The sequence below is a fragment of the Ischnura elegans genome (genome assembly GCF_921293095.1).
Source record: "Ischnura elegans chromosome 13 unlocalized genomic scaffold, ioIscEleg1.1 SUPER_13_unloc_1, whole genome shotgun sequence".
NCBI lineage: Eukaryota > Metazoa > Arthropoda > Insecta > Odonata > Coenagrionidae > Ischnura > Ischnura elegans.
This window is the reverse complement of record NW_025791657.1, coordinates 7,812,759-7,839,668: the sequence shown is the minus strand read 5'-3', so window position 1 is coordinate 7,839,668 and position 26,910 is coordinate 7,812,759. Positions and strand designations below refer to the sequence as shown.

At 37.1% G+C, this 26,910-nt stretch overlaps 1 protein-coding gene across 1 annotated transcript; it reads left to right on the top strand.

The window, feature by feature from the left end:
* Positions 1 to 13,117: 13,117 nt before the first annotated feature.
* Positions 13,118 to 25,974, top strand: LOC124172550 (zinc finger protein OZF-like; the record flags this gene model as incomplete). Its single annotated transcript, XM_046551993.1, has 4 exons — positions 13,118 to 13,243; positions 14,965 to 15,096; positions 18,181 to 18,253; positions 24,818 to 25,974. Coding segments are annotated over exons 1-4 (1,488 nt in total), but the record flags the coding sequence as incomplete, so codon positions are not given.
* Between the last annotated feature and the right edge of the window lie 936 nt (positions 25,975 to 26,910).

Sequence of the window (26,910 nt, the reverse complement as noted above, 5' to 3'; positions counted from 1 at the left end):
TTTTTCGTTCGTTTTAACATGCTTCGGTTACCCAAATGAGTATATTTATTAAAAGGGATTGTTTCATTGCGTTGTGGGTGCATTGCCTTTTATGAGTTGACGACTTTGAATGCCCCACTTTGATAGCCATAATTATTTTACAAACACACGGCTGAATCAGACAGCAAAACGTCTTTACTTATCACCACCAAAAACACTAACTGCAAGGTAAAAATCACTTTGCATGGAGATTGAGAAACAAAGCTTGCGGGAAACTGGGCTAGTTTCACTACTCCGTCAACCATGTACGACGGCCTTGAAAGTACTCCAGTATTATCAATTAACAAAAATAATGATCTATTTATTTTTAATCTCTACTCAAAGCACTTTTTAAAATAAAGTAGGATTTACCACCTTCAAGAAGTCATACGACATTCTATTTCACAAGTTGTGGCACCAAGTGAAGAATCAATCACAATTTTGAGTTAATCCAATCAAACAAGTGCCATAACAATTTAAATCCACAAATTATGATTCACCTGGATTTCTCACTGCTGTTGACACAAAACAAAGACTCTCACTTAACATTTTCCGAAACATACCAAGCACCAGTCTTCAAAAGAGAATAAACGAAAGTACTTACCCTAAAGCAATTAATGCCAGAAAAATTTCTCAGCTTTGCGTCCGATTCTAAAGAAGTCATTTTGAAAACACTTAATTCCGTGAGCTTTCTCAAACATTGTGGACACATCGTGGTGGGCAGGCCATCTCCCACAGCAACCTAAAATAGCAATCAACACGTTATACATTGAAGAAGTGCGAAATGATGCTCGTCACAAGGAATAATGAAAGCAACATGAAAAATGCGAAATAGATAAGTTGTAGGCATCGAACCACTTACTTCTAACCCGAGTAAACCATTTATAGCATCCTTCACAGTCATTCTGCAAGCTACGTTGGAAGTGAATATGTTGTAAAAATAATCATTATTCTTCATGCATAGTCTGCACAAGGTATTCTCAGAATCCCTTTCTGATGAAGTAGTGAAAATCCCGGCGGTACGATTCATGTTTCAACTTCAATCACTCATTCAATCTTTAAATATGTTAAATCGTCGATGAAATTATCAACACACAACAGAATGAGATCTTCAGATTCGTCACGGGAAATGCATAAAATTCTATGATATAACCTATACTTAGAATGCTCACGGTGAAAGACAAGTTTAAATTTTTAAATTTAAATAACTCTTAAGCACCTCAACGGAAAAATACACCACAGCAATATGGATAATACGGTTGACCTTGCAGTTCTCTGTAACAACGATTATATAAGATCATGCAAACAAAGATTTATTTCCTTCATCGGAGTTTTAGTTTACATTTTGGTCGCTAAAGGCTCACATACATAGGGTGCGGTCCGTTGAACGCTACCAATGCTTCGGAGCGCCACCAAGCGGTCCGTAATTCGCTACGGGGCGCTACAGGTTAGGCAGTGACGTCACGGCAAACGTCATACACCCGTTTCCCGCCTCGCTCCCGACCAGCTCCAGACGCTCCCCTGAAAACTTGGGTCACCGGGGAGCGAGTCAATTTTTGGCGGAAATTCGAAGGGAATGCTCTGAGGCAATGGAGAGTTTACTCACGTTGCAGTTGTTGGACGCTGAATGTGGACGACTTTTTTCATTAAAAGTGACTACGAAGTAACGGAGTAGGGGCACATACTATAGTAATATAAATAGATGTAAATTTAATAGTGATTTAAATAAATATATAGCGAGCACTATCGCTCCGTAGACATTCTCGTATCTCCCCCAAAATGAACTCAAATGTATCTGGAAGCAGCCTTTACATTCAAAAGGCAACAAAAAATTATTAAAAGGGGCATGTACTATAAGAAAATATTGTAAGAACATATATCGACACATCAACTCATGCCATAAATTAAAATCTGAAGAAAAATAGGATGCAAATGGAATGGATTAATGTTTTATAATAGCCGTTAGCCATAATAAGTTAATATTTTTCAAGTGAGAAAACAGGGGAGTACCTAATTTTTCCTTTACTAGGGTAATGAGTTTCATTTAGAAGGGGTAGGTGTGATAAATACTGTTTATAAAAGTTTCTTGCTTTAATTTGAGGAACCTCGATAAATAAAATTCTTTTAAATGCTATTCGAACATATTTATTAATATTCAATGACCACAATCGCCTCAATTCGCAATTAAAACCATCTATTCGATTCCATAATCCCAGTTTGCCCGCCCTCGTTCATTTCCGCCATTTTGACTTCGCTCCTGACCGGTCCGAAAAGAAATTCTCGTAGCGCCCGTAGCGCCTATGGACCGGTGCTCCGGAGCACTTCTGTCTGTAGCGTCTGGTAGCGAAAGTAGCATTCATTGGACCGCACCCATAGAAGGCCTATAATCAACGCGCGTTCCGAAATTCAACGGCAGTAGCATGGAAGATGGAGGAGACTTTTCATTTAAAGGCCTGTTTACACGATACATTAACACGTACGAGTTAATTTACGTTTGCGTGAATGATTTTTTTGGACTGGATCGGAACATGTACGAATGCATGAACCAAATTAGAACAGGTTCTATTTTCTGTGCATGCATTCGCACAAGTTGGGTGGTTACACGGTGCATTTTGGCGTTCATTCTCGCGTTCATACATTTATACATAAACCCGTACGTGTTAATGCACCGTGTAAACAGGCCTTTAGACTATGCAAGCAATACTAATGTTATCGTGACAAAGCACAGGGTTGCACGGTGTTGATGGGACGCATTAAACGACTATACAATGGTAGAATTTTTAGAGGTGTATGGCTAAAGCAACATTAAAACAAGTCTGCAAAGAGTAGATAAGGCGGAAAAGTATCTCTGTAAGTGAAACATTATATTTCAATAGATATTTCTTCAGAAAAATACGTTAATGACACAAAATTAACTTTGAAAGAAAGCCTTAGAAATCAACTTTTTCATTTGAATTTTATAAGTGATGTTTTTGAGTGGAATATTTTATAAAGAGAGAAGGGAGAATGACACTTTAAGTACCAAGAATATAAAAATACAAACCATATTCCATTTATTGGCAAACTCAGTGCCATACTTAATATGCTTAACTTAATATTCACTTCTGCCGGAACGCGCCTTGATTAAAGGCCTTCTATGTATGTCTGTCTCTAGCGGTGGAAATTAAAACTAACACTCAGCGAAAGCAAACCTACCTTTATTGCATGATCTTATATTAACATTGATTATTACAGTGAAGTAGAAGGTCAACAATAATATCAATTTAGCTGTGTATTTTTTCGTTGAGGTGCTTAAGAGTTATTTAAATTTAAAAATTTAAACTTGTCTTTCACCGTGAGCATTCTAAGTATAGGTTATATCATAGAATTTTATGCATTTCCCGTGACGAATCTGAAGATCTCATTCTGTTGTGTGTTGATAATTTCATCGACGATTTAACATATTTAAAGATTGAATGAGTGATTGAAGTTGAAACATGAATCGTACCGCCGGGATTTTCACTACTTCATCAGAAAGGAATTCTGAGAATACCTTGTGCAGACTATGCATGAAGAATAATGATTATTTTTACAACATATTCACTTCCAACGTAGCTTGCAGAATGACTGTGAAGGATGCTATAAATGGTTTACTCGGGTAAGAAGTAAGTGGTTCGATGCCTACAACTTATCTATTTCGCATTTTTCATGTTGCTTTCATTATTCCTTGTGACGAGCATCATTTCGCACTTCTTCAATGTATAACGTGTTGATTGCTATTTTAGGTTGCTGTGGGAGATGGCCTGCCCACCACGATGTGTCCACAATGTTTGAGAAAGCTCACGGAATTAAGTGTTTTCAAAATGACTTCTTTAGAATCGGACGCAAAGCTGAGAAATTTTTCTGGCATTAATTGCTTTAGGGTGAGTACTTTCGTTTATTCTCTTTTGAAGACTGGTGCTTGGTATGTTTCGGAAAATGTCAAGTGAGAGTCTTTGGTTTGTGTCGACAGCTGTGAGAAATCCAGGTGAATCATTATTTGTGGATTCAACTTGTCAAAGCACTTGTTTGATTGAATTTTCTCAAAGTTGTGATTGATTATTCACTTGATGCCACGACTTGAGAAATAGAATATTGTATGGCTTCTTGAAAGTGGTTAATCCAGCTTCATTTTAAAAAGTACTTGGATTACAGATTAAAATTAAATAGAACATTTTTTTGTTAATTGATAATATTGGAGAACTTTAAAGGCATTCGTACATGGTTGACGGAATAGTGAAACTAGCCCAGTTTCCCGCAAGCTTTGTTTCTCAATCTCCATGCAAAGTGCTTGTTACCTTGCAGTTGATGTTTCAGTGGTGATACGCAAAGAGGTTTTGTTGTCTCATTCGAATATGCGTTTGTAAATGAATCATAGCTAACAAAGTGGGGCATTCAAGTTCGCCAACTCATAAAAGGCAATGAACCCACTACGCTATGAAAAAATACCTTTTAATATATTTACTCACTTAGTTAGCCGAAGCATTTTAAAATTAACAAAAAATCTCTTACCATTTCCTGCTAATTGTAAGGGTGAACTGAAATGGATCTGTAAGTTGGTGTCCAATCATAGGCTCAACAGCACACGCACAAAACGTGAATTCTTGATGTTTTCTCTATTTTATAACAATATATACATGCTGACGGTTCAAAAACTTCTCCCAATTTACACGCCGTATAATGCGAAAAGAGGAGAGGTACAATGAATGCATAAGTGTTTAAAATTACGTTTGAGCTTAGGAGATGATTGTTGCAAAAATGTCATTACTAACGTTGTAAACAATCGACGTAAAATAAAGAACGATCAGAAGGTAGATGTGACGTATCTTTTAAGTATCAATATGTTTAGTATGTTTGTTAGTTACTTTGATACAAGATTGTATTTACATTTTTATTTTTGCATAAATATTTTATTAATATGAGTATGTTGACCTAGAACAATGTATGTAACTTCAGCTATTACTACTTATTTTCTTTATGAGTGAAAATAAAGTTTATTTGAATAATCTATTAGTTAAAATTGCATTCTCTGTTTCAAATTTTCGTGTTATCAAATTCTTAAGTTCTATTTCTATGAATACCAACTAAGATATGCACTGAATGTTATGTGCTCTGTTTATTTGATTTTAAAGATGGCTTATTTGGTGAAATGCCATATTTTATTAATTGATATGGTTAACCTATGTAACAGTCTTCACAATCGTGGCTTGCCATATCATATCCTTCATTTCTAGGGGTTGTTCAGGAAAGTTTTTGTGTGTAAAATTGGCCCTGGGTATTTAGATAATTATGATAAATTTTGAGGTATGCTTTCTTTAACCGAAAGATGTTTTAAATAGGTTATTTTGTTAGATGTTTACCTTTCCAGGAAAATGTTTTTGTAAGTGTTTCTTTGAACAGGGAATGGATTGTTATTCCACTTTGTAAGTAAATTTTGTTGAATGAATTATGATTATATTGTCAGAAACTAACACTTGAGCACAGAATGGAATGAATATGATGTTTTGTATTTTTTCTGTTTTGCTTTCAAATTTATGCAGATTACTTTGGCCAAGAACTTTTCACATATATCTAGAACTCAAAAAGCATGTTAACTGTATATACTTTTATAAGTGAAGTGATATGAAAATTAGAAATCTCCTAAATTATTAAAGGTTTCATCCACCAGACTATTCATGTGGAGCTGTCAGAATTCCTTAGATTCCTGTTTATGTTCTTTGATGTGCCGTACACTATTCAGTACATTGGCTGTTCAGGCATTGCTCTCTCGCCCATTGAAATTGGTCCAAAGTATCTCTAACTGCTGCCCCATCTTTGATGTTTTGTGACTTTTCCTATAACTCTTCCATCCAGGATCAGACCGATGATTTCATACTTTTCCCCCTCAGAAAGTGGCCAACATATGAGATATACCTCTTTTATCCCAGAGGTCATTTTTGAGCACATAAAAACAAGAGGTCCATCACTATAGAAATGAATAAAAAACATATACTACATGAAAGGTTCACAATTTAAGACACCATTGTTGAAAACATTTATTTTCTGCATCCGTTGCCCCAAGGATGTTATACAGGCACTATGTAAAATGAGAATACGAAGAATCTTCTAGCCTAATTTGGATAAGCAGCTATTGAGCTTTTTAGTTATTGATTAAGAGACACATGTCAATTTTATGCAAATTCTTGGATATCAGATTAAAAATCCTATTTCATGAGCACGCTTCATTTGTTAACTTTGAAGGAGGTGAGTTTATCGCAGTTACTTTCTCCACAGAGTATCCAAGGGGATGAGGCAGCTGATACGAATTGGGGTCTTCTGCTGACACAAAAGACTTCATTCAAGATGAGATACAAGGCACCTCACATCTCACTTGCTCAGTCCAAAGGACTGAAATATACATTCCTGTGCCAGACTCCCATCAATTCAAAGATAATATGTTGGTAAGTTTTATTCTCATCCAAAGTGAAACCCTTGTTATACGACCTTAATTTATAGATACTTACTATGTTGCTAGACAAAATTGCTGTAGCCCAATGTAACTGAATGCATTTCTACGGGAAGTCACCGTTGCTTGTGTGACTAGGGAGACCTGGGGGGCCATGCTCGAAATTTTAGTCGTGCACGACTTAATTGTGGTGTGCGAGTCACGTGGTAAGGAGCCGAGTGCTCTGGCCATTTGGTATGCTTCAGCTCCTTGGAAACGAATGCAACTGTCCCGTGCACGACTGCAGCCCAGCGCAACAGAAAAATCTCCAAACATGAACCACATCGCACCAACTGGATATAAGAAATTGAGTCCACAGTTTAATTAAACATCGTAAATATCTTACACAACTGTGATCAACTCTTTTTAACTTCTTCCCGGCTGCCTAGTATTCTATGGCATTTTCAGTCTCATTTGTTGCACAAATTTGCTGTTGCTATTTGAAATTAGCTGTTGTTTACTTCTCGAGCGCTCGTTTCTGCGACGTTGCCACTCACCCTTCATGTCACTCGAGCGACCTATGTCGCATTCGGTCGACTTTGTCTCTAGCTTACCGATCTCAGCTCGACTCGGGATACCACTCGACATCACCACTGGCTTCGTTGCCGAGCGCTCGGATAAGTCGAGCAGGTTTGAGCATAGACCCCCAGATGCTACGAGGTGAAAAAGGAGGACAGCACCCTATTAAAAAAGAGATGAAAGGAAAAGTAGGCCACTTGGAAAATAACGTCAATTTTATAAGTTAGATCAACAAAATTATTTTCTGCATGAATTTATATATTTTTCTGTGGATCTAATTTTCTTAAGCATTTTATTTATTGGTATCATCTTGTTAGCTATTAACATGTTGTACATTCAATGTGGATGTGATTTTCATGAAAGTCATCAGAATTGGTCAATAAAATAAGAAAGAAAATTAGAGGGAGTTTTCCATAACATACCTTCCGTTCAAACACTGCTTTTTACAAATGGTGCACACCGTTTATAAAAGGGATCCTTGTTGAAGGTCATTCACATGGTGGAAGAACTTGGATTGGATATTAATGACATACCGAGGCGGAGAGAGGACTCCTGGCCTGACTGGCAGAGCCTGTCAATTGACTGCTCCTCACTAAACCCTTAGGCTGTGGGAACGTTTTTAAACGTTCTGCATGGTGAGTGTGGGAAAAACGTTTTTCTACGTTTGACCAGATTTTCTTACCACTGGCAGACTTCCCTTAGGATTTTATTGCCATCCTTTCCGCGGTTGCTTGAACTCGGCCCAACCTAGTGGCAGAGAGCACAAAGGCGTCTTTCGAGGACTGGGCACCCTCACCATGGGGAGCGCTTCCCAGATTATCCCTTCTTCGAGAGAGAGGTCTCTCTCCTCTCCGCGGCACATTCACGAAGAAAAAATTCCAATGAATCCTTACATTTCCTAGGAATTTTTAAATCTTGTCATTGTCCATTAGCCGGGGAAACTTATTTGAAAGCATTGGTTATTCTTTCTTATACTTTCGGTGGTGGGTCTGTCGCACCTGCGTAATTACCAAGGACATTTCTTTCCTTTGAGTATTATAATCTTGTTCTGGATTTCCCACCAAATGGGTTTCCCTTCAAATATCCCGTCTTTTCCACATGCTCTATTGATCTTTGCTCAGTTTTTCCAGAGTTTCGGTGGTGTACGTTTGCTCCTAATCAAGTACCTACTCGAGTGACTACATTTTGTGAATCTCTTCATTTATTTTCTCTATGGATAGTGAAAATTTGCCATCTCAGCCAAAAAGGAGAAAGGTTTCTCTCGTGGATGAAGTTCTCAATATTTTATTCGACTCTGATTGTAAGAGTGAGGACGGAAATTTTTCCGATGTGTCTGTGTCTACCAGGGATACTGAGACGGATGAGGATGATGCAAATGATTCCGGCGATGGTGGTCCATTCAATTTGGCTGAAGACATTGAATCCGCATCATCTTCTTGGTCCAGAACTGATGATTTTACTCGTCAGATTTTCTAGTTCGACAGCTCCTCATCTGGTGTAATATCGGACCACCTTCATGAGAATGCCTATTATATCCTTTATTATCCATTATATTTACCTATCGCATCCAAACATACGTTCCAAATGCTCCCCAAAGTTCAAATCGGCTGAAGTATGGTTGTTGAGGAATATGGTTAAAAATCAATGGATTTTTTTACTGTTTGATATCAAATCGCTCATAAAAATATCATACTGGCCAAATTTGAGGAAAAAAATTCATTTACATTCAATTTAGAAAAAGTAACGTTCAAATATTTTAATTCCAATTATGATTCTTAGAAAGGGCTCAATTGTATTCATGGTCTGTCGTCACGGGGTAGGGCAGGTAGTCCCGGATTATAAGGGTCCACTACCTGCTAGACACACACCTGGGGTCGACGGAAAAATATCTTCCCCGTTCATGTCCCGCACACAGTGGCAGAAAAATTTTGACGCTCCCGCAGCTAAAGGGTTAATGTTTTTAAAATAAGATAAGAAATATAGCATCAATTTTATAATGTAGATAAGTAAAAATTGATTATATCTATGATGATATATATATATTTCGTGGATCTAATTTTCTCAAGCATTTTTACATTTTTTACACCTAGCAAGGTAGCTGTTAACAGATTTTCAATACACGTAATCAATATTTTCAATGAAAAGTACAATTTCCCACTTTTCAAAAATCCACGTGGATATTGGACAAACATCTGCACTGTACCCACTGGCAGGTGTTCTATGAATAAAAATTTCCGCTGGCTCCTCCCGATATCAGGGTGCGAAAGGGTTAAAAAGAAAGGAAGAATGGAGGTAAAGCAGGACACTTGAAACGTAGTTGCAAATTCACAATATAGAATAAATAAATTATCAGCATTGTGATTTTGTGTTTTGTTTGTGTGTATTAATTTTTCAAGCAATTTTTGCATTTTTAAAAGTGTTCTGTTTTTAAATTTTTACTGAGGAAATGTTTATTTTGTTTCTCTCGATGGTCCACATGGGTTAAATCTGGGGAAATACCCTTTCCTTTACCCTTTACTTAACTGAACCATGAGTCTGTATTCGCATGGTGCTTTCCTGTGGATGCTTACAACAATAAGTGTTACAAGCGAGACTTTTTTGTAAACTCTATTTTTTGCAGCTGAATTACTTCATGCAGTAAATATTTGATGATAATTGTGGGATCATTATGGACCACTTAGCTTTAGAAAAAAAATCATGCCTTTTCATCTCACAGGAATGGAGTTAGGGATGAAAATAAAAATCACCACCTGTTGCACATTGCGGCACTTTAGGGGTCACGCCCAAATTTCAATTGCTCATATTTCATTAACAATTGACAATTGGAGGCTAAAACTGTGAACAATTTCTAATTATACCATAATGTATGGCCATGGCAAGTTTCATGAAAATCCGAGTCGGTGGGTGTCATTTGGTCAAAATATTGGTTGATTTTATATGGAATGATCCCATGTCCAGATTAATCCAAACATCTGTTCACTATATTTGTGATTGTGAGTTGCACAACATGAGGCAAAAAGTCTGACCGCCCTCATCTACTTAGGAAGGTAGGTCAATTATTAACTTAATTACACCACCACTCTTGTGAAAGAAATGTCACACATCCCATCAAAGAGTCCAATAGTGGACTGTCTCAATTCTCCTTTCTAGCCTAATGTCTTTGCTACAGTATAGGTGAATCTCAAGATTGCTCTCTTTTTCTTCAATCAATCTTCCTGCTTGACCTCAACATAAGAAGAAGCCAGAACCCTCATATAACATTTTTAGAAGCAAGGGAAGTACAATAAAGAACCGAATTCAACTTATTCATTTAGTTATTGAATCTAAAAAAAGACAACAATACAAATAATGTAATCATGAAGGAAACATGTTTCCCCTATGTTGAGTGAATGTGTCTCTCTCAACCAAAGGAAGTTTTGCAAGGTCCCTTCCACTCTCGCAGTTTCCTTTGCGTTGTGTGAGTGCACATGCCTCAACTGAAGAAACCCTAGCCAAGTGCCTTCATCCATTGCAAATGCTACCTCTGAGCTGAGTGCTTTTAATGGTTTTCCATTTAAGTTTCACTACTTTGAGAGGTTGACTTGTAAGAATTCCTCCATTCCAGTTAACCAGCACAGTATTTGTTTTGTCCTGCGTCTCGATCCTTACATTACGGCCATAGGAGACTCTTCATGTTTCAGGATCGAAGCTGTATGGCTCGCTTTACCATTCTGTAGCAGAATCTGACGTGTGTGCAAAGGTGCAGTCATAAAATTCGTCATGTATAGCAGGGAAATGCTAGAATGCATTCAACAATCGGTGGGTTTAAGATGGAAAAATAGCCCCTGTTCTAATTTTGTTCATGCATTTGTGCAATTCCAAGCCATTTTAGAAATAAATGCCGTTCTAATCTTAGCAATTTTGTGACCCGTAAAAATGGCTATCAAAGATTTTGGATGTTTGCAATCTTGAATCACTTGCATTTTTCTGTTTCTTTGTCATTTCAACTACATAGATGCCTATAGATGTAAGACAGTCCACAAACAAATCAGTCAATCATCCAGAATGTGGAAATTTTACTGCTGGAGTGTAATATGCTTCTTTCCTGTCACTAAATTTCCTTAACATGACGTTTTTTGTAACATATCTATAGTTTTTGGTGAGGGATACAAAGTAGTAGATTCAAATAATTGATGAAAAGAATTTTTTCTTACATGGAACGTCTTGATGTGCTCATAAAAAGAATAAAAATTATTAGAGTTATTATTTAGAAATTGTTTAATAAACCACATAAGGAGACAATGTCATCATAGACTTCTAGAACTTCTGTCTCGAAATGGATTCACAGAAAATGAGGGTTTTACTTCACTCCTTTGCTAACAATGAGAAAACACTAATCCCTCTGCCCCCATGTTGTGCCGTGGACATTTTTAATACAACATATAATGCATTATAAATGGCAATATAAATCAAGTTTCTACAGGATAGAATAATATCTGAGTTGGAAGGGGATGAATTTTCCCACTTATACTGTGGATAGCACATTGGGAAGCATTCCACACTAAGGTGTGCAGAGTAAACCGGTCATGTCTGCCATTTCATTTTAGGTTGTCACTTAAATCTTGTGCAAATATGATTTCAGCCAGCTTGAGTGGTCTCAGGTGAAAGAGGAGGTTTTATTGTTATTATTTACATTTTTATTTTGCCCCCATTGATTGGCACCCAGCATTATCTTCTAGGTAACTGTCAAAGATGAGAATGAAGACCCTCTCAGTGAAGGTAATTATCCTGTGACGTACACACAGGATCCAGCTGGATATTCAAGTAATGCTTTGGACCCTTTGGCGACTGACGACTTGGTAAGTTCTCGTTTGCTTTGTTAAGCACAGTTTTGCTACTACACATATTCAGTCCTCTATGTATAATTCGAATATCATTTAACAATACCTTTTCCCTTCCTTTATCAAATATGGAATAGGAATATGATCACAGGAATATTTCCTCCATGGAATATTCCTGTAGCAGTTGCCAGAAAAGCAAAACCTTTACCCTAACTTTGTCAAATGTGAATAAATTAACTTGAGATGCGTAATAAGTCTTCTTTAGAACTTTCACTGTTAGTCATGTTAGTTGAAGAAAAGATTCTGTTGCCTTGTAAATTTTTGGGTGGCCCCAACGTTTCCTGACCGATTCTGGTTTCTTTTTCTAGGGAGATCATGGGAATCAAAATTCCGAAAAAGTTTGGCCCGTTGGCCCAAAAGTTTTTTTGACTAACATAGAGATGTGTTGTTCTTGAAGAAATCATTCAAAATGTATGGTTCATTGTTCTGAACAGAATGGGAGCATACAGCTGATCTGATCACTCACCTTTGCTCACTGAGCAAGTGAGGGCTCTGACGTCATGGCATTTCCCATTTACGTGAGCAAGGAAACACCATTCTCACTTCCAATCTCCACAAAGCAGAAGGGCGGATCATTATCATAAGTCCTAAGATATCTTTGAGGCAACTCTCCAGTCTGCTAACTTTTTCATTTGGACGTATTTCTTCTCTTTTACATCTTTTATAACTTTTAATATTCTTCCAGCAGTCCTTCTACAGCTGTTTTTATCAGGCCATCATGCCTCATTATGTGGTCAACTACTGGTGAAGTCGTTCCAAATGAGAAAAACCTCTTATGGTGAATGATAAATCCTGTTGTGTTAGTTCTGGCTGGCTGTATTGCCACATAATCAGGTGATGCAGTTTCTAGCCAATCCTACCAAACAAGAATTGCTCCCAAAAAAGAATTTATATAAGGCATATAGTAACTGTTGCAGATGTGGATGTAGTGAGAACTATATGGAGTAAATAATATGGGGGACTCAGGATTTGTCCTTCACCATCTTTGGAAAGGGTATTAGATGTTTGCAAACCAGGGTGGTTGTTAAGAGGCATCAATTTCTTTCCATGAGGTGATTTTAATGGCGCTTGTTATATATTCAACTTTGATTGAACTAAAATATAATAATCACCTTTAATGGATGAAATCAACTTTTTCGTACTTCGTCTGCACAAGAAGACAAAAATTCTTGGTTGCCAATGAATATGTCATGGGACCATGATTTCACAAATTATTGCTGATAAATTAAAAGCAGATCATTTCAGTGATGATGGAGTTGGATATGAACACAATAGTAGCAATAATGGGGCAACAAATGACCACGTGTCCCAAGCCTCTGATCAGGTAATCGTAATAATAATAACAATAATAATAACTAAATTTTAATTGGTCCATTGATTTGTTTGGACAAACATAAGACATGTCAAGGAGTATATAAGATACAAAAACAGTACTAATGAAGAAAGAAAAAATTTTTATATGAAGAAATCGTCATAATTATGAATATAGTTTTTTGCACAAACAGTCGCAGTATACAAGAACACAAAGGGGTGATGTAATATAGTTAATTTTTGAAATGGAGGGTGGCATGCTGCGTAAGGAGACATTTTACCTAAGAGCTGCAATTTCCTTTTTTGAATTTTGAAGATTATTTTAGAATTGGGTCTAGGGCCCCAGATGAGGATACTAAACATCACATTCAGGTAGAATTCACCATAATAAATTGACAATAATACATCAATGTCTACAGTTTATCTGATAGAATCAGAACACAAGTAGAGATCATATTTCTGCAGAGCTTTTGAATATGTTCCTCCAAGGAGACTTTATTATCAAGTTTTACACCCAGGTATGGAGAACTAAGACTTTGTGGAGTACACATAAAATTTTACAGAGATCAGTTAATGTAGAGCTAGTTGCATACACTGTTGAGTCACATGCATTGGTAAACCTTAAATTTTTTTTAATTACCTAATAATATAAGTACCTTAAAAAGTTATATTCATTTGCTTAAAGTAATATACATTTAATACAGTTACTACATTTGAAGCACCCTTAAAAAAGCACCAAATATCAAAATGGTATTAATATAGCAAGTTAATGGTCGTTTTAGGCTTACTTTTTGTATGTTAAGAGGGAGGTATGATACCCACTGTACTTAGGGTTAGATAGGCAGTGGAATGAGTAAAACTTGCCGTTATTGTTTGCAAGCTATGAATTGCTCCTTTATACTGCGAAGCTATTTATTGCCTGGCTCACTACAGAATTAAAAACTGCTATACCGACATATGGAATTACAACTCCTCGGATCATAATAGTAACCTTGGTAGATGAAATAATGCTAGGGTAAAAGTCATATAAAGCAGGGACTATGATTACCATCCACAAAATGCAGAAGAATTTTAAAAGGCTACCATGGGAATATAAGGTTGGTAATAGGTCCAGGCATTGCAGTAGGATGAGCTAACAGTATGATGGACTCTTGGCATGTGAGTGAACACATCACGTCTCTCAGTGACGCATGCTTTGTATTTTTTTCTGTACTCTTTTGAGCGATTTGCCCATAGTTGAATTTTATGCGATTCTATGTTTTAAAAGACTATTTAGAATTTTTATAATAATGTAAAACATCTAGCAGATACAATCCACGGAATACAAATGCATTTTGCATGTGCGTAAGATAACTCAAAGTGAAGAATGATGAGGGCAACAATATTTTGAAGCATTTAAAATTAAACCAAAGTCTCAGTCACACTTTCAAGCGTTAGAAAAATTATTATTCGCACATGAGTTGCGTTTTTTACTGGATACTAATCCTGCATTTTCTTGAGAAGATGAGTTATTTCTTTTTTTGAGCATTGTCGTACATTATAATTATAGTACAATTTAGTGCACATAAATGTAACATACAAGGTGTACATGTGAATATTAACAGGTGAATTTTTTGAGGTGGTGTGTAGATTGTTAATAATGCTATATTTGGGAGTCATTTTTTGAGGAACTAATGAAGCTTTTTCTATATATATATCTGTCGTTAATGATGCTGATTTTGGACTCATATGCAGGCACAGACTTCAATATCTTCCCGTGGTGAGGAGGTGGATGCTGAAGGCACTGGAGCCATCGAGATGGACCTTGACTCTATGCTGGTTTTGGCCAAAGAAGAACTATCACCCAAGGAGACCGGTGCCACTGAGGTATGCATGAAATTCACATTCAATTCAGCCATTATTTCCCAGACTGCATGTAGGGATTTTACCTTGGGGTATTGTGTATTTTACGGTTTATTTTATCCTAATTAAGATTAATTTTCAGTAAAAATGATTATATTCATCATAATATATGATTTGCATAATGTTGCATTTACACAATGCTGGAAAAACTCCGGAAAATAAAAACAAAAAAGGACTTTTAAAAATTTAGGTTGTATATTTTAATTTTCACCGTCTTTTCTTTTGTAGTATTCAATAACATTCTCCTGGAATTAAACATAGATCTTTTCACAACATAACATAGCTTTGATTTGCACACTCGACATCTTTGCCGGGAATTATAAGTATGCCTGAGGATGAAATGCCCTATTCTCCCTTGATGAGCATGCTGGGGTATATCATTTTTCCTAAGGTTTCCTGCCATTGGGCACGGAATTTTATGTTAAATTTCATCAGCAATTGTATTGGAAACGATTTCTTACCTCAGTAAAATTTTACGATCTTGGATGAAATTCTAACAAAGGAATTTCTACTCCCACAACTTAAGCGTAAAATCACCACGGGTTCACCACTGCACTATCAACCCCATTTTAGAATAGTGGTTTTTTCCCATAATGTGGATATGATAACATGGAACATAATTATCGAGTAAATCTATCCCTCCCATTCCCTGATTGTAATCATTGATGACATTTCGATTTTCTTCAGGAATCTTTGTGAATACCTTTTCATCTTTACTATGGATTCCATATTAAAGTAATTTGAAGCAACAGGGGTGACAGAGTTATGATTCCATTGCAATTAGAAAATATGTTTTGATCTGTCAAACAAATAGTAGAAATCCCCGTTAGTTAGAAGAAAAGAGAGGTATCTCAGGATTGCACGGACAAATTTCCAAAGAGTTACTAGAGGCTCCACCTTCCATCACAATCCTGCTTTGACTAATACGGTGCTCACCCTCTCATTCAGAAACTGAATGCATCTTAAGCTGAATTAACATCTACAAAGAAATACTTCGACTTAATGACATGGGAATGACATTGCCCTGTATTGGTTCCATATGTGTGTGCCTAACAGTTTGACTCTACAAAGTACCAGACGGTTTGACGTAAAGTTGGTACAGATGGCCACCTTGGAATAGGAAATGCTATTCTCGCTTTACTTAATAAACTCATAACCTGTGAGTGCCAAAATGCTGCTGAACTGCCTCCGAGAGACTACGATGTCGATTAAAAGCCGTACTGATAAGTTTTGTTATGCTTTGAGAACAGCCCTCTGGTCTACCAGTGAATTCCCATCACTGAGTCAACACAACATTATTTACAACAACCATATTCATACCAGGAATGGCGAAAGTTTATGACAAAAATAAACATGATGAAAAAAAGAAACAGAACTTAGAGAAAAAATTACCTATAGTAGGATTACTCTGTAAATATTAGTAAAATATCATTTACAATTTGTAGTACTTCAAAGCTTCAAAATGGGCAAATTTTGAAGTAAGATGAAAATTATTATTTTAGTGAAAATTTTTACAAAAATAGCTGAAAGATATATCAGAAATTCAGAAAACCTGAGAAAAAATTAATCCTGCATAAAGGATTTTTCTAATAATTACCATTCAATAATGTTGTGTTTATGCAATGCGTGGGATTAATGGGTTAAATTAATGGATTAAATTGATGTTTGGGGAAATCCTGAATTTGTAATACTGTAAACACTGGCACTTGAGCCCAAATTGTAAGAACTTTATCATTATTTTCAAAAATGGGCAAAATGTATTGTAACCGTTACCACTTGGCATTTTTCATGAGTAACTTTTAATCCACTTTCACAAGATAAGGATAACTGCTTCAATATAGTGTGTGATTATGTGGTTGTGTGTATACAGCAAAGATTGAATGGAATTCTGAGTGTTTCCCCCTCCCCCACGATTCACCGCTTTCCCAATTTGGTGGTTTTTCCATGATGTGTACGGGGCCAGTGAAAGGTCCACATTTTTCCCAATCCCCTCCCTGCAAACAACACCCGTGTGCAGTGAATGGAGGGTGACAGAACCTGCACCCCTTCCTTCTACAAAATGAGAACATGCTTTGGCAATCCCCCTGCCCCGTGGTGAGTATTCTATGAAAACCCGCTTCTTCCTAAGTTTCCTCCAGGTGCCCCAACCTCAGGAAACTAACACTCTCTGTTTAGTAAAATACGGACGAATTTCAGCTGGAAGAGACACATCAAACACGGCTACAGGGGCGGATCCAGGATTTCTTTCTGGGAGGGGCACAAGCAAGGCCGTATCCAGGATTTTGTTCAGGGGGGGCACAAGGATACCTTGTTATACAAAACGAACGAAATGATAATGGGACCGTATTAAAAATATAGCATATTTTTAAGGGTCTGGGGGGGGCACGTGTCCCCGTGCCCCCCCCCCCCTGGATCCGCCTATGCACGGCTACATGTTGCAGCCGAAGGCTATGCCCGACAGCTGATGGTGTTTTGCCTGTCAGGTGGAGGAGAGGTAGAAAGAGAAGAGAATCGTGGAAGTTAGACTGTGAGGTGAAGAGTGGCAAAGAAGAGGAAATAGGAGAACTGAACGGTAGATTTGCCATACCAAGAGAAATAAGGTCAACCCACGACGCCTTGAATTAAATATTCTCTCAGCCCATGGTGAATTCCCCCTGCAGGAGACAGTCGAGGGGGTCATCCCCATCCATGACAGAGAGCCGATAAGTGAAACTGTTATCCCATATGACTTCTCACTCCTCTAGTTCAGAAGATTCATGAAGAAATCCCGTATATAATCAAGAATAGAAGAACTAACTCTGAAGAAGACTGTTGCCCCACAGTATTTTTACCTTGCATTTTGCTTATTCTTTTGGCCTACACCTTTTCCCTGGAAAGGAGTTTATATTTTAGTATTTAGGACAGCATGTTGTTGAAGAGTGTGTAGGGTTAGCGTTGGTGTTGTCACTTTATTTGATTTTGTATTTAGCATGAGATTCACAAGAAATGAAGATTCTTGTTTCTTTTTTAGAAATTTAATTTGTAAATCTGATATCTGCTTACTTTCAGCCTACTGTTATGGAGATTGGGGAGCTGATCCAAAATCGTACAATGGCCATGGAGTCTATGATAGAGGCAGAGGGTGAGTGCTTTGTAAATGACTCTTCAGAGAAAAGATGTTTAACTAATTCTGACCAGGCCATGTCCAAAAACTAGATCTGTTGTTCAAAAATATTTTAAATTTGATTTCTTTCTACACTCTTATTTTACAAAATCTGGTTTTTTGTCATCTTTCCATGAAGTTCATGGAAAATTTTAATATTACATGTGGCTTGACCCTGGGTCCTCAGCATGACAGCTGGGCACCACTGGACTAATGCTCACCATTTGTAGAGTGGTTATTATACAGGAATATATTTCACCTGTAAATGTTTAAATGCATTTCAGTTTAGACTATTTGGTTATATAACCCCATATGGGGGCTGTTTCAGGGACATCTCCCAATGGACTATGTATAACACAAGAAAATTTGATTGAATTGTGAGACCCGGTTTTTGGACACTCCCCATGTGAAGGATGTAGCACTAGTATTTTTTGTGTATACATCCTTTAGTTTATCCATCGGTTCATTCTTTAGTTTATGATTTATAGTTCTGCTTGACAATGTAATCAGATTGGAAAGTGTCTAGTAAAATTTTCATCATGCATCAGTGGCATTCAGCAATATATGCAGTCATGTGTATTCATATGGGAATTCCAGTGTACTTCACCTAACAATTTTGTCATTAAGACTGGGTAATAGAAAAAAATCCCAATAAATCACTTGAGAAGAATAATGGGCAAAAGAATCCATTTATGTGCCATGTCAGTTGTGGAGTCCATAGATAATATGAACATTGAACTTGTTGAAATGAGATCAAGTGGTTTTTTTTCGGTTTTGAAATGATGGTAAAATTTTGCTTTGTTACAACCCCAACCAATTCACTGTTTTGTGCTCTAGACAACTGTGCTTTAATAGGCTTAAAAGTTATTCATGGAAAAAGTGAGATAAGGAAAAAAACTGATTTGGCCGAAAATAGGCTATACTTAATTTCAATGCCTTGTGTGCAGCAAATGTAGTTCTGCAGAGTAATGACCAGGCCCTGCTTACTTATTGTCGTTAGCTAAGATTTCAAGATTATAGCGCCATCCAAATTGTTAAAGGTTGTACAGCAAAGTACAAGGTATCATCCTCTTTGAGGATGGATATGAGAAGTTTGAATAATTAGATGTTGCTTATAACTTTTAACTGCTAAGTTTATTTTTTATTAGGATGCTCTAGTGGTATTTTGTACATCACTTCATATTTTAAGTACTTTGAGTTTTATGAAAATTCAATCAGGATGCATTCAAAATTAAAATATTATTGCGATGATTGCTTCTGAAAATAGATAAATTATAAGGGAAGAGTTAGGGAATTAGAAAATGGATGCATGTGGACAACCTGGAAATCAGGTATCTTTTGCCAATTTTCAGCTTTTCATATTGTGACGTTACACGCCCACCTACCGTGCATCGTCGAACGGAGATTACGATCTAAGTTCTGAAGTTTTCGTGGGTTCTGCAGCTCGCGGTCAAGATGAGAACTCAGAGCTTTGAAGGCAATGGCGCAGCAAGGAGATGAATGACCTCGTACACAGCGTTTGAATATCATACGCAATTTATTAAACGAAAAGAAAACGAACACTTTTATCCTTAAACACTAATGAGGGATGGGGGGTGATGCTGACTTAGGCGAGACATAAATGATACACTTGCGAAAAACGAAACAAATATGCCAGAAAAAAGAAAGAAATCTCACATTAATAGATGAGGGATGAGATGACTACTGGGATAAATGCACAGAAATGGACAAAAATAACACTGAATATCTCAAGAATTGACATTACACGGGCACTTGTTATCTTGCTCAAGTTGCGACAAAAACCACTGCACTTCAAAGACAATTATAGGTAATGTTCGTTGCTTTACTTGAAAATATTACAGGCTCCACGTTCTGTTATATCAAAATGAAGCTGTCGTCAATCCAAATGGAATGACGTGAACGGGAGAAACGTGATACAATTAAGACGGTCTTTAGACCGAGAAAGACTGACGTGAGTTTATTTATGAGACCACTTGGTTATTAGGATGACACACGTGCACACTGGGGACTTTCTTCGAGGGCGTATGGGCTGGCTGGAGCGGGGGGAGGATCGGGATATTTCCCCGTCCCGGGAGAGGGTTTTAGAGTTCTTAAGTGTCAAACGGCGGGTCCGAATCCTGGTCGCCAAATCACGATGCGTCAACCGCGGGGATCCACATCCCGCAGATCCTCGGACGTTGTCGTGATGTCTTGACGAAGGCGAGGATACTTTTCTCGTTCCTCGACTGCACTCTACGCTCTTCTCTCCGGCACGCCTTCCCCTTTGCCGCGTTCCCCGAACTCCAAGACGCCCTAGCCCGCGTCTGCAGCGGCCTCGTCTTACTGCCCCACCTCGGCACGGTCACCTCTGGTCTCCCTCCTCTTTAGCGGATTCATCCACCCCTTTCTCCGGAATCGAACCAACCAACCCCAAATCACACAATACCGGGCCTTATATACCCAATTGAACAACAAAAGACATACTAAAATGATAGCAGACGACAAAAAGAAAAAAGAAAGGTCGCTCATCGCTTGCTACGGCCGCGCGCCAACTTGAATAGGGAAAAGGGCAGGACGCGAACGCAGAATGAGCCGTGACGAGGCTTTTCGTCACAATATGAAGTATATAAATCATCAAAGTGAGGAAATGAAATAGATATTCTTACAGACTCACTCATGAATCAAGCTTTGTGAAGTTTCTTTGCTAGACTTAATCTATGGTGAATTCCACCTTGAATACAGGGTCAGCCACTGAAATCAGACGATTGTAGATGGCCCTGAGACGGAGTTGGGAAGTAGTGTGGGGGTAGGCTACTGATACGTTTCAAAATTTACTTTATGCCGTTTCAGTTCATCTTTGCATGCAAATCCTTTTATCAAAATGTTGGATCCATTGTGCAAATATGACAAGCTCTTTGTCATTTTAACATTCTGCGTAACTGGTCTGTTATGATGGTTTTTTATACCAATGCATCCTGAACAATCCAGGCTCTCAAACTAAGACTGGCAGAAAGAGATATCAACGGACCTGTGAGGGCACATTCAAAGAGAGGGTTAGAACCCTTTCCTTTCTTCTCATTTGGGGTGTGTATAAACTGAATCCATAATATAAAACTTCGGATCCTAATGCGATGCTTTCCCCACTTTGGATCCGATTTATCCAATGAAGGGCAATAACCGCGGATATTTGGACATGAGGCACCCCATCTGACCATCCTTATATAATATATAATGACATAAGGTATGTGATCATTAATACCCCATGCCTTTATACTTGAAATAATTTTATAAATAATGCAAAGTGTAGTGGTTACGAAAGTCTCTTTAGAATAGAGGAGTGCCCCTCAGACAATATGATATTCTATTACTGCTGTTAGTCTTCTTGTTTATGCACTGCAAATATTTCTTTTTTTAATACATGTTGTCCTCGAAGGTAAGTTCTTATAATATGCCATATTATTACCCATTTATCTTTCAATGATTTATTAAGATGGCAATGATTTTTTGTGAGCTTCAATTACCTTTTGGCATACGTAGTTGCTGTCCATTTTTATTTTGCATATTTTAGCCTTGCATTGCAAGAAAATATTTGCGTCTAACCCATTAATCCCCAGCATTGCGTAAACACAACATTATTGAATTATAGTTTTCAGAAAAAAACCTTTGCTTCAGTATATTTTTTCTTCGGTTTTCTGACTTTTTGAAATATCTCTAGTTCTTATTATGCCCCTTTCACTAACATTTTCATTGATATAATTACATTTTTTTATTCAAAGTTTGTCTTTTTCAAGGAATTGAATCGCCGTAAATCTTAAATGATTTTTCTGTAAGATTTCTTGAGGAATCTTACTGTCGCTAATGTTTTTAATTAGTTTTAAGTTTCATTATTCATAATGTTTATTGTTGCCATTCACTTTCATTGTTACCGGAATAAATCTGGTTGTTGTAAATAATGTTGCGTTTACGCAACGATGGGAATTCTCTGGTAGACCGCGAGGATTTTCTATAAGCAAAAGCAGCTCGTCAATATGGCTTTTGAATTGGACAACGTAGTCTTGTGATGGCATTTTAGCGGCATTTTGTTGCTCTCAGGTTGTGGGTAAACAAAGTTATGAGTTAATTGCTTATGGATTCCAATGATGGTCATCTTTACGAGTTGTTACTTCGTAGATTCGAACCGTTGCGCGCCCATGTGGAATAGATACAGGGCCAGGCCAGTCATTCCCAAGCAGTTGAATGCCAGTCTTACTTTGTAGAAATTACATTCAGCTTACGATGCATTAAATGTTGGAGACGATAGAATGAGTGTTTGAGAAAAGCATTGGTCGAAACAGGTTTATTGCAGAAGGTGGAGTGTTCCTCTAATCGCTCCTTGGAGTTCCCCCTGAGCAATCGTACTAAGTACATGCTATCTTTTGTTTTAGCGCTTAGGTGGTGTAAAGCTAGGAAATTAGCTTAAAATGGGTTGATATCAGTGAAATAGTCCCACAAAATTCCTTTTTTATCTCACTTTTAGTAATTATATTAATAATAATGCGATATTATTTTCTCGGCTTGTAAGAAGCGTCATCCAGGGCTTTCATCCAACTGAAAAAGTGAGGAAAATTTTATGCCTTATTTCTACGCCTCAGAAGTTTACTTTGGCAGAAGGGAAGTGAATAATAATTTACAGGAGAGGTCGTTTATAATGTTTTCTAGATTTGGGAAATGCAATGAAAATTACATTATCTCAGTATTTCAGATATGTGTGTTTTCAGGAGGGGCACCACGGGCGATAAAGTACTGGATGCAGTGGAATAACTTAGCGAAGAAGGTGATGAGGTCGATGCGTTGATACTCTCCGGGGAATATAGAAGTTAGTGACCTCACCGTCAAAGAAACACCGATGATGGGGAGATAGTCATAAATGACGGCAGTATTCCGCTACCTTCAGGCATTTCTAGGACTTTTGAAATACAGTCAAACGCGCTGAGATTGAGATATTTCGCTTATTTCTTAGTAAAGGATTACTTGAATTGTTTTCGAACTATTCAAATAAGTACGCTGGGGAGGAAAATAAACATGTTTACTCCAAGTTTGGCAGATCTAATAAATCTCATTGGGATCCTAATATTATCGGGGTACAATACATAACCACGCACTAATATGTTCTGGAAAAACAAAGAGGATATGTCTGCTCCAATTCTGAGACTTTTTATTCCGTAGAATAGTTTTGATAAGATTATAAAATTTGTACGCCTCTCCAATATTTGACAACATTTTCAAAATTCAGGCCTTTTCTCAAAAGTCTAAATTAAAACTTCATTCAATTTGGGTTTATTTAAAGTAAATTGTGCGTTGATGATTAAATGGTTCTATATTTCGGGCGACACTCAGCTAAAATATTCATCCTTGGTTATAAATTGTAGTGTCTAGCCTCATCTACAGACTATCACTATCAGTTTTTGCTATATGTAGGCGCTGAGCCAGGAAGAGATAGTTCATTACCACTTGGAGAAAGGATTGCTCTATATCTGTTGAATTTTTATAAATGTCCGAAACGCGATGCTGTGTATTGGAACCGGACACTCCACACTTAAGTCTCCCAGGGATTTGACAAAAAACTAGGATTTTGACTATTTCTTTGACAAGTCAAAAAATATTATATTAGCGCGATGGTATGATAATTCTGTAGACACCTTTGCTTCAACACACGAGAATATTGAACCCATAGTAAGAACGAATAGGCACAAACGGAGGCTGCATAAGAGTGATCTGATTCCACAATCAAATGTCTTCAACGATTACATTTAGGGAATGGTAGGGGTACACAATAACTCTGTAGCATGTTATCTTATCCATATTAGGGGCAATGGCTGTGGATTCTATTTATGAATGCCAGCATGTTCGTCAAGGCAGAATAAAGCATTTTACCAAAGGAATACTGGTTATTCGGGGCGAAGATGTTGAGTATGCAAATCACGATAAAAAATAAAAGGTGAAACTTAAGTTTTAAAAACCTGTAATTTAATTTTTTGCCGGAGTTTTCCCAGCGTTGCGGAAACGCAACATTTTGAACATCATATATTAAGTTGAAAATAATTTTTTTAATGAAAATATATCTTAATTAGGTCAAAATAAACTGGAATATACGAAAAAACCAAATTTAAAACCATTACATACAGTCTGGGGAATAATGGGTTAATAATGATGAAAATTTTTTCAGTTCAACATTATGTGTGTACATGGCATTTGTAAATTCAGTGTATGATTAATTCTGTGCACGAAAAAGTGTATTGATATGTATTCTGGAGTAGATACTTGAGGTAAGTATGCAATATTTTGCTCAATTTCCCTTAGGAGCAGTGCCATTAAATTTGTAAATAAATATATGGTAACAACCGTAAAAAATTAACTGACACCTTGTTATGTGGATAGCGTCTAACCGAAGAATCGGTTTACGTAGCTACCTTGATATCTGTCAAATTGCTGTTATAAATAAGTTCAACGAGTCGTAGATTTCATGCCTGTCTTCACTTATTTTTAATGTTATATTTTTTCTAGAGTCCCCAGCTTCTAAACGAGCCTCAGCCTTGTTTGCAGTCCTTGAACCAAAGATTAGAGCATCACATTCAAGGAAAGGCAGGAAGGTGTTTGATAAAGACTTTAAAAAATATGATATATTGATTGCTGATAAAATAACGTTGTGCTCAAATCCTAATGATGGACGGTTTCATTCGAAATCAAGCTATGCATCTAGCCTTATCCATCACACTCGGACTCATACGAAGACAAAACTATATTCTTGCAATGAATGTGAAAAGTCTTTCTCTCGAAATAGTCACCTTGTCCGTCACTATCGGACTCATACGAAGGAGAAACCTTATTCTTGCAATGTATGTGATAAGTCTTTCTCTGATAAGACTACCCTTGTCCGTCACATTCGGACTCATACGAAGGAGAAACCTTATACCTGCGATGAATGTGGAAAGTCTTTCTCTCAAAAGAGTAACCTCATCTGTCACATTCGGACTCATATGAAGGAGAAACCTTATTCTTGCAATGAATGTGATAAGTCTTTCTCTGAAAACAGCCACCTTAACCGTCATATTCGGACTCATACAAAGGAGAAACCTTATTCGTGCTATGAATGTGATAAGTCTTTCTCTGAAAAGTGTAACCTTGTCCGTCACATTCGGACTCATACGAAGGAGAAACCTTATTGCTGCGATGAATGTGATAAGTCTTTCTCTCTAAATAGTAACCTTGTCCGTCACATTCGGACTCATACGAAGGATAAACCTTATTCTTGCAATCAATGTGATAAGTCTTTCTCTCAAAAGAGTCATCTTGTCTGTCACATGCGGACTCATATGAAGGAGAAACCTTATTCTTGCAATGAATGCGATAAGTTTTTCTCTCAAAAGACTAACCTTGTCAATCACATGCGGACTCATACGAAGGAGAAACCTTATACCTGCGATGAATGTGAAAAGTCTTTCTCTCAAAAGAGTAACCTCATCTGTCACATTCGGATTCATATGAAGGAGAAACCTTATTCTTGCAATGAATGTGATAAGTCTTTCTCTGAAAACAGCCACCTTAACCGTCATATTCGGACTCATACAAAGGAGAAACCTTATTCGTGCTATGAATGTGATAAGTCTTTCTCTGAAAAGTGTAACCTTGTCCGTCACATTCGGACTCATACGAAGGAGAAACCTTATTGCTGCGATGAATGTGATAAGTCTTTCTCTCTAAATAGTCACCTTGTCCGTCACATTCGGACTCATACGAAGGATAAACCTTATTCTTGCAATCAATGTGATAAGTCTTTCTCTCAAAAGAGTCATCTTGTCTGTCACATGCGGACTCATATGAAGGAGAAACCTTATTCTTGCAATGAATGCGATAAGTTTTTCTCTCAAAAGATCACCCTTGTCAATAACATGCGGACTCATACGAAGGAGAAACCTTATACCTGCGATGAATGTGAAAAGTCTTTCTCTCAAAAGAGTAACCTCATCTGTCACATTCGGACTCATATGAAGGAGAAACTTTATTCCTGCAATATATGTGATAAGTCTTTCTCACGAAAAAGCCACCTTGTCTGTCACATTCCTATTCATATGAAGAAGAAACCATATTCGTGCAGTGAATGTGAAAAGTCTTACACTACCAAAGGAAACCTTGTCCTACTCAATGAATGCAATGAATGTGGAAAGACTTTCTCTTAATAGATGCAACTTTTCTTTCCTTTGCAAACACACAGGGTTAAGTTTTTAGTTGACTAGTTATTGGTAATTTTTAGCAATCAAGGTCAATAATTCTTATTATAACAAGAACTGCTTGTATGAATTAAAAAAATGTCCAATAATGTTGAAAATGATATAATAATATTTAGTTAGGTCTTATTAAATAAATTTTCAGGTAATTTTACTGGTCTTTATTTTCGTAGACTAATTAATTTATTCGTTTATGTGTAACTGCTATTTTTTAATGATAGAAAATTATTTACATTTGAAAGTAAGGCATGCATTGCAACACTTTCGATAAGAACTGCAGGCACTTTGCCTCAAGAAAATTTTTCAATGTTATGTCAATGTTAATTGTGTGATTGATCAATGTTTTATTGTCTGATCTATGTTAGTTGATGT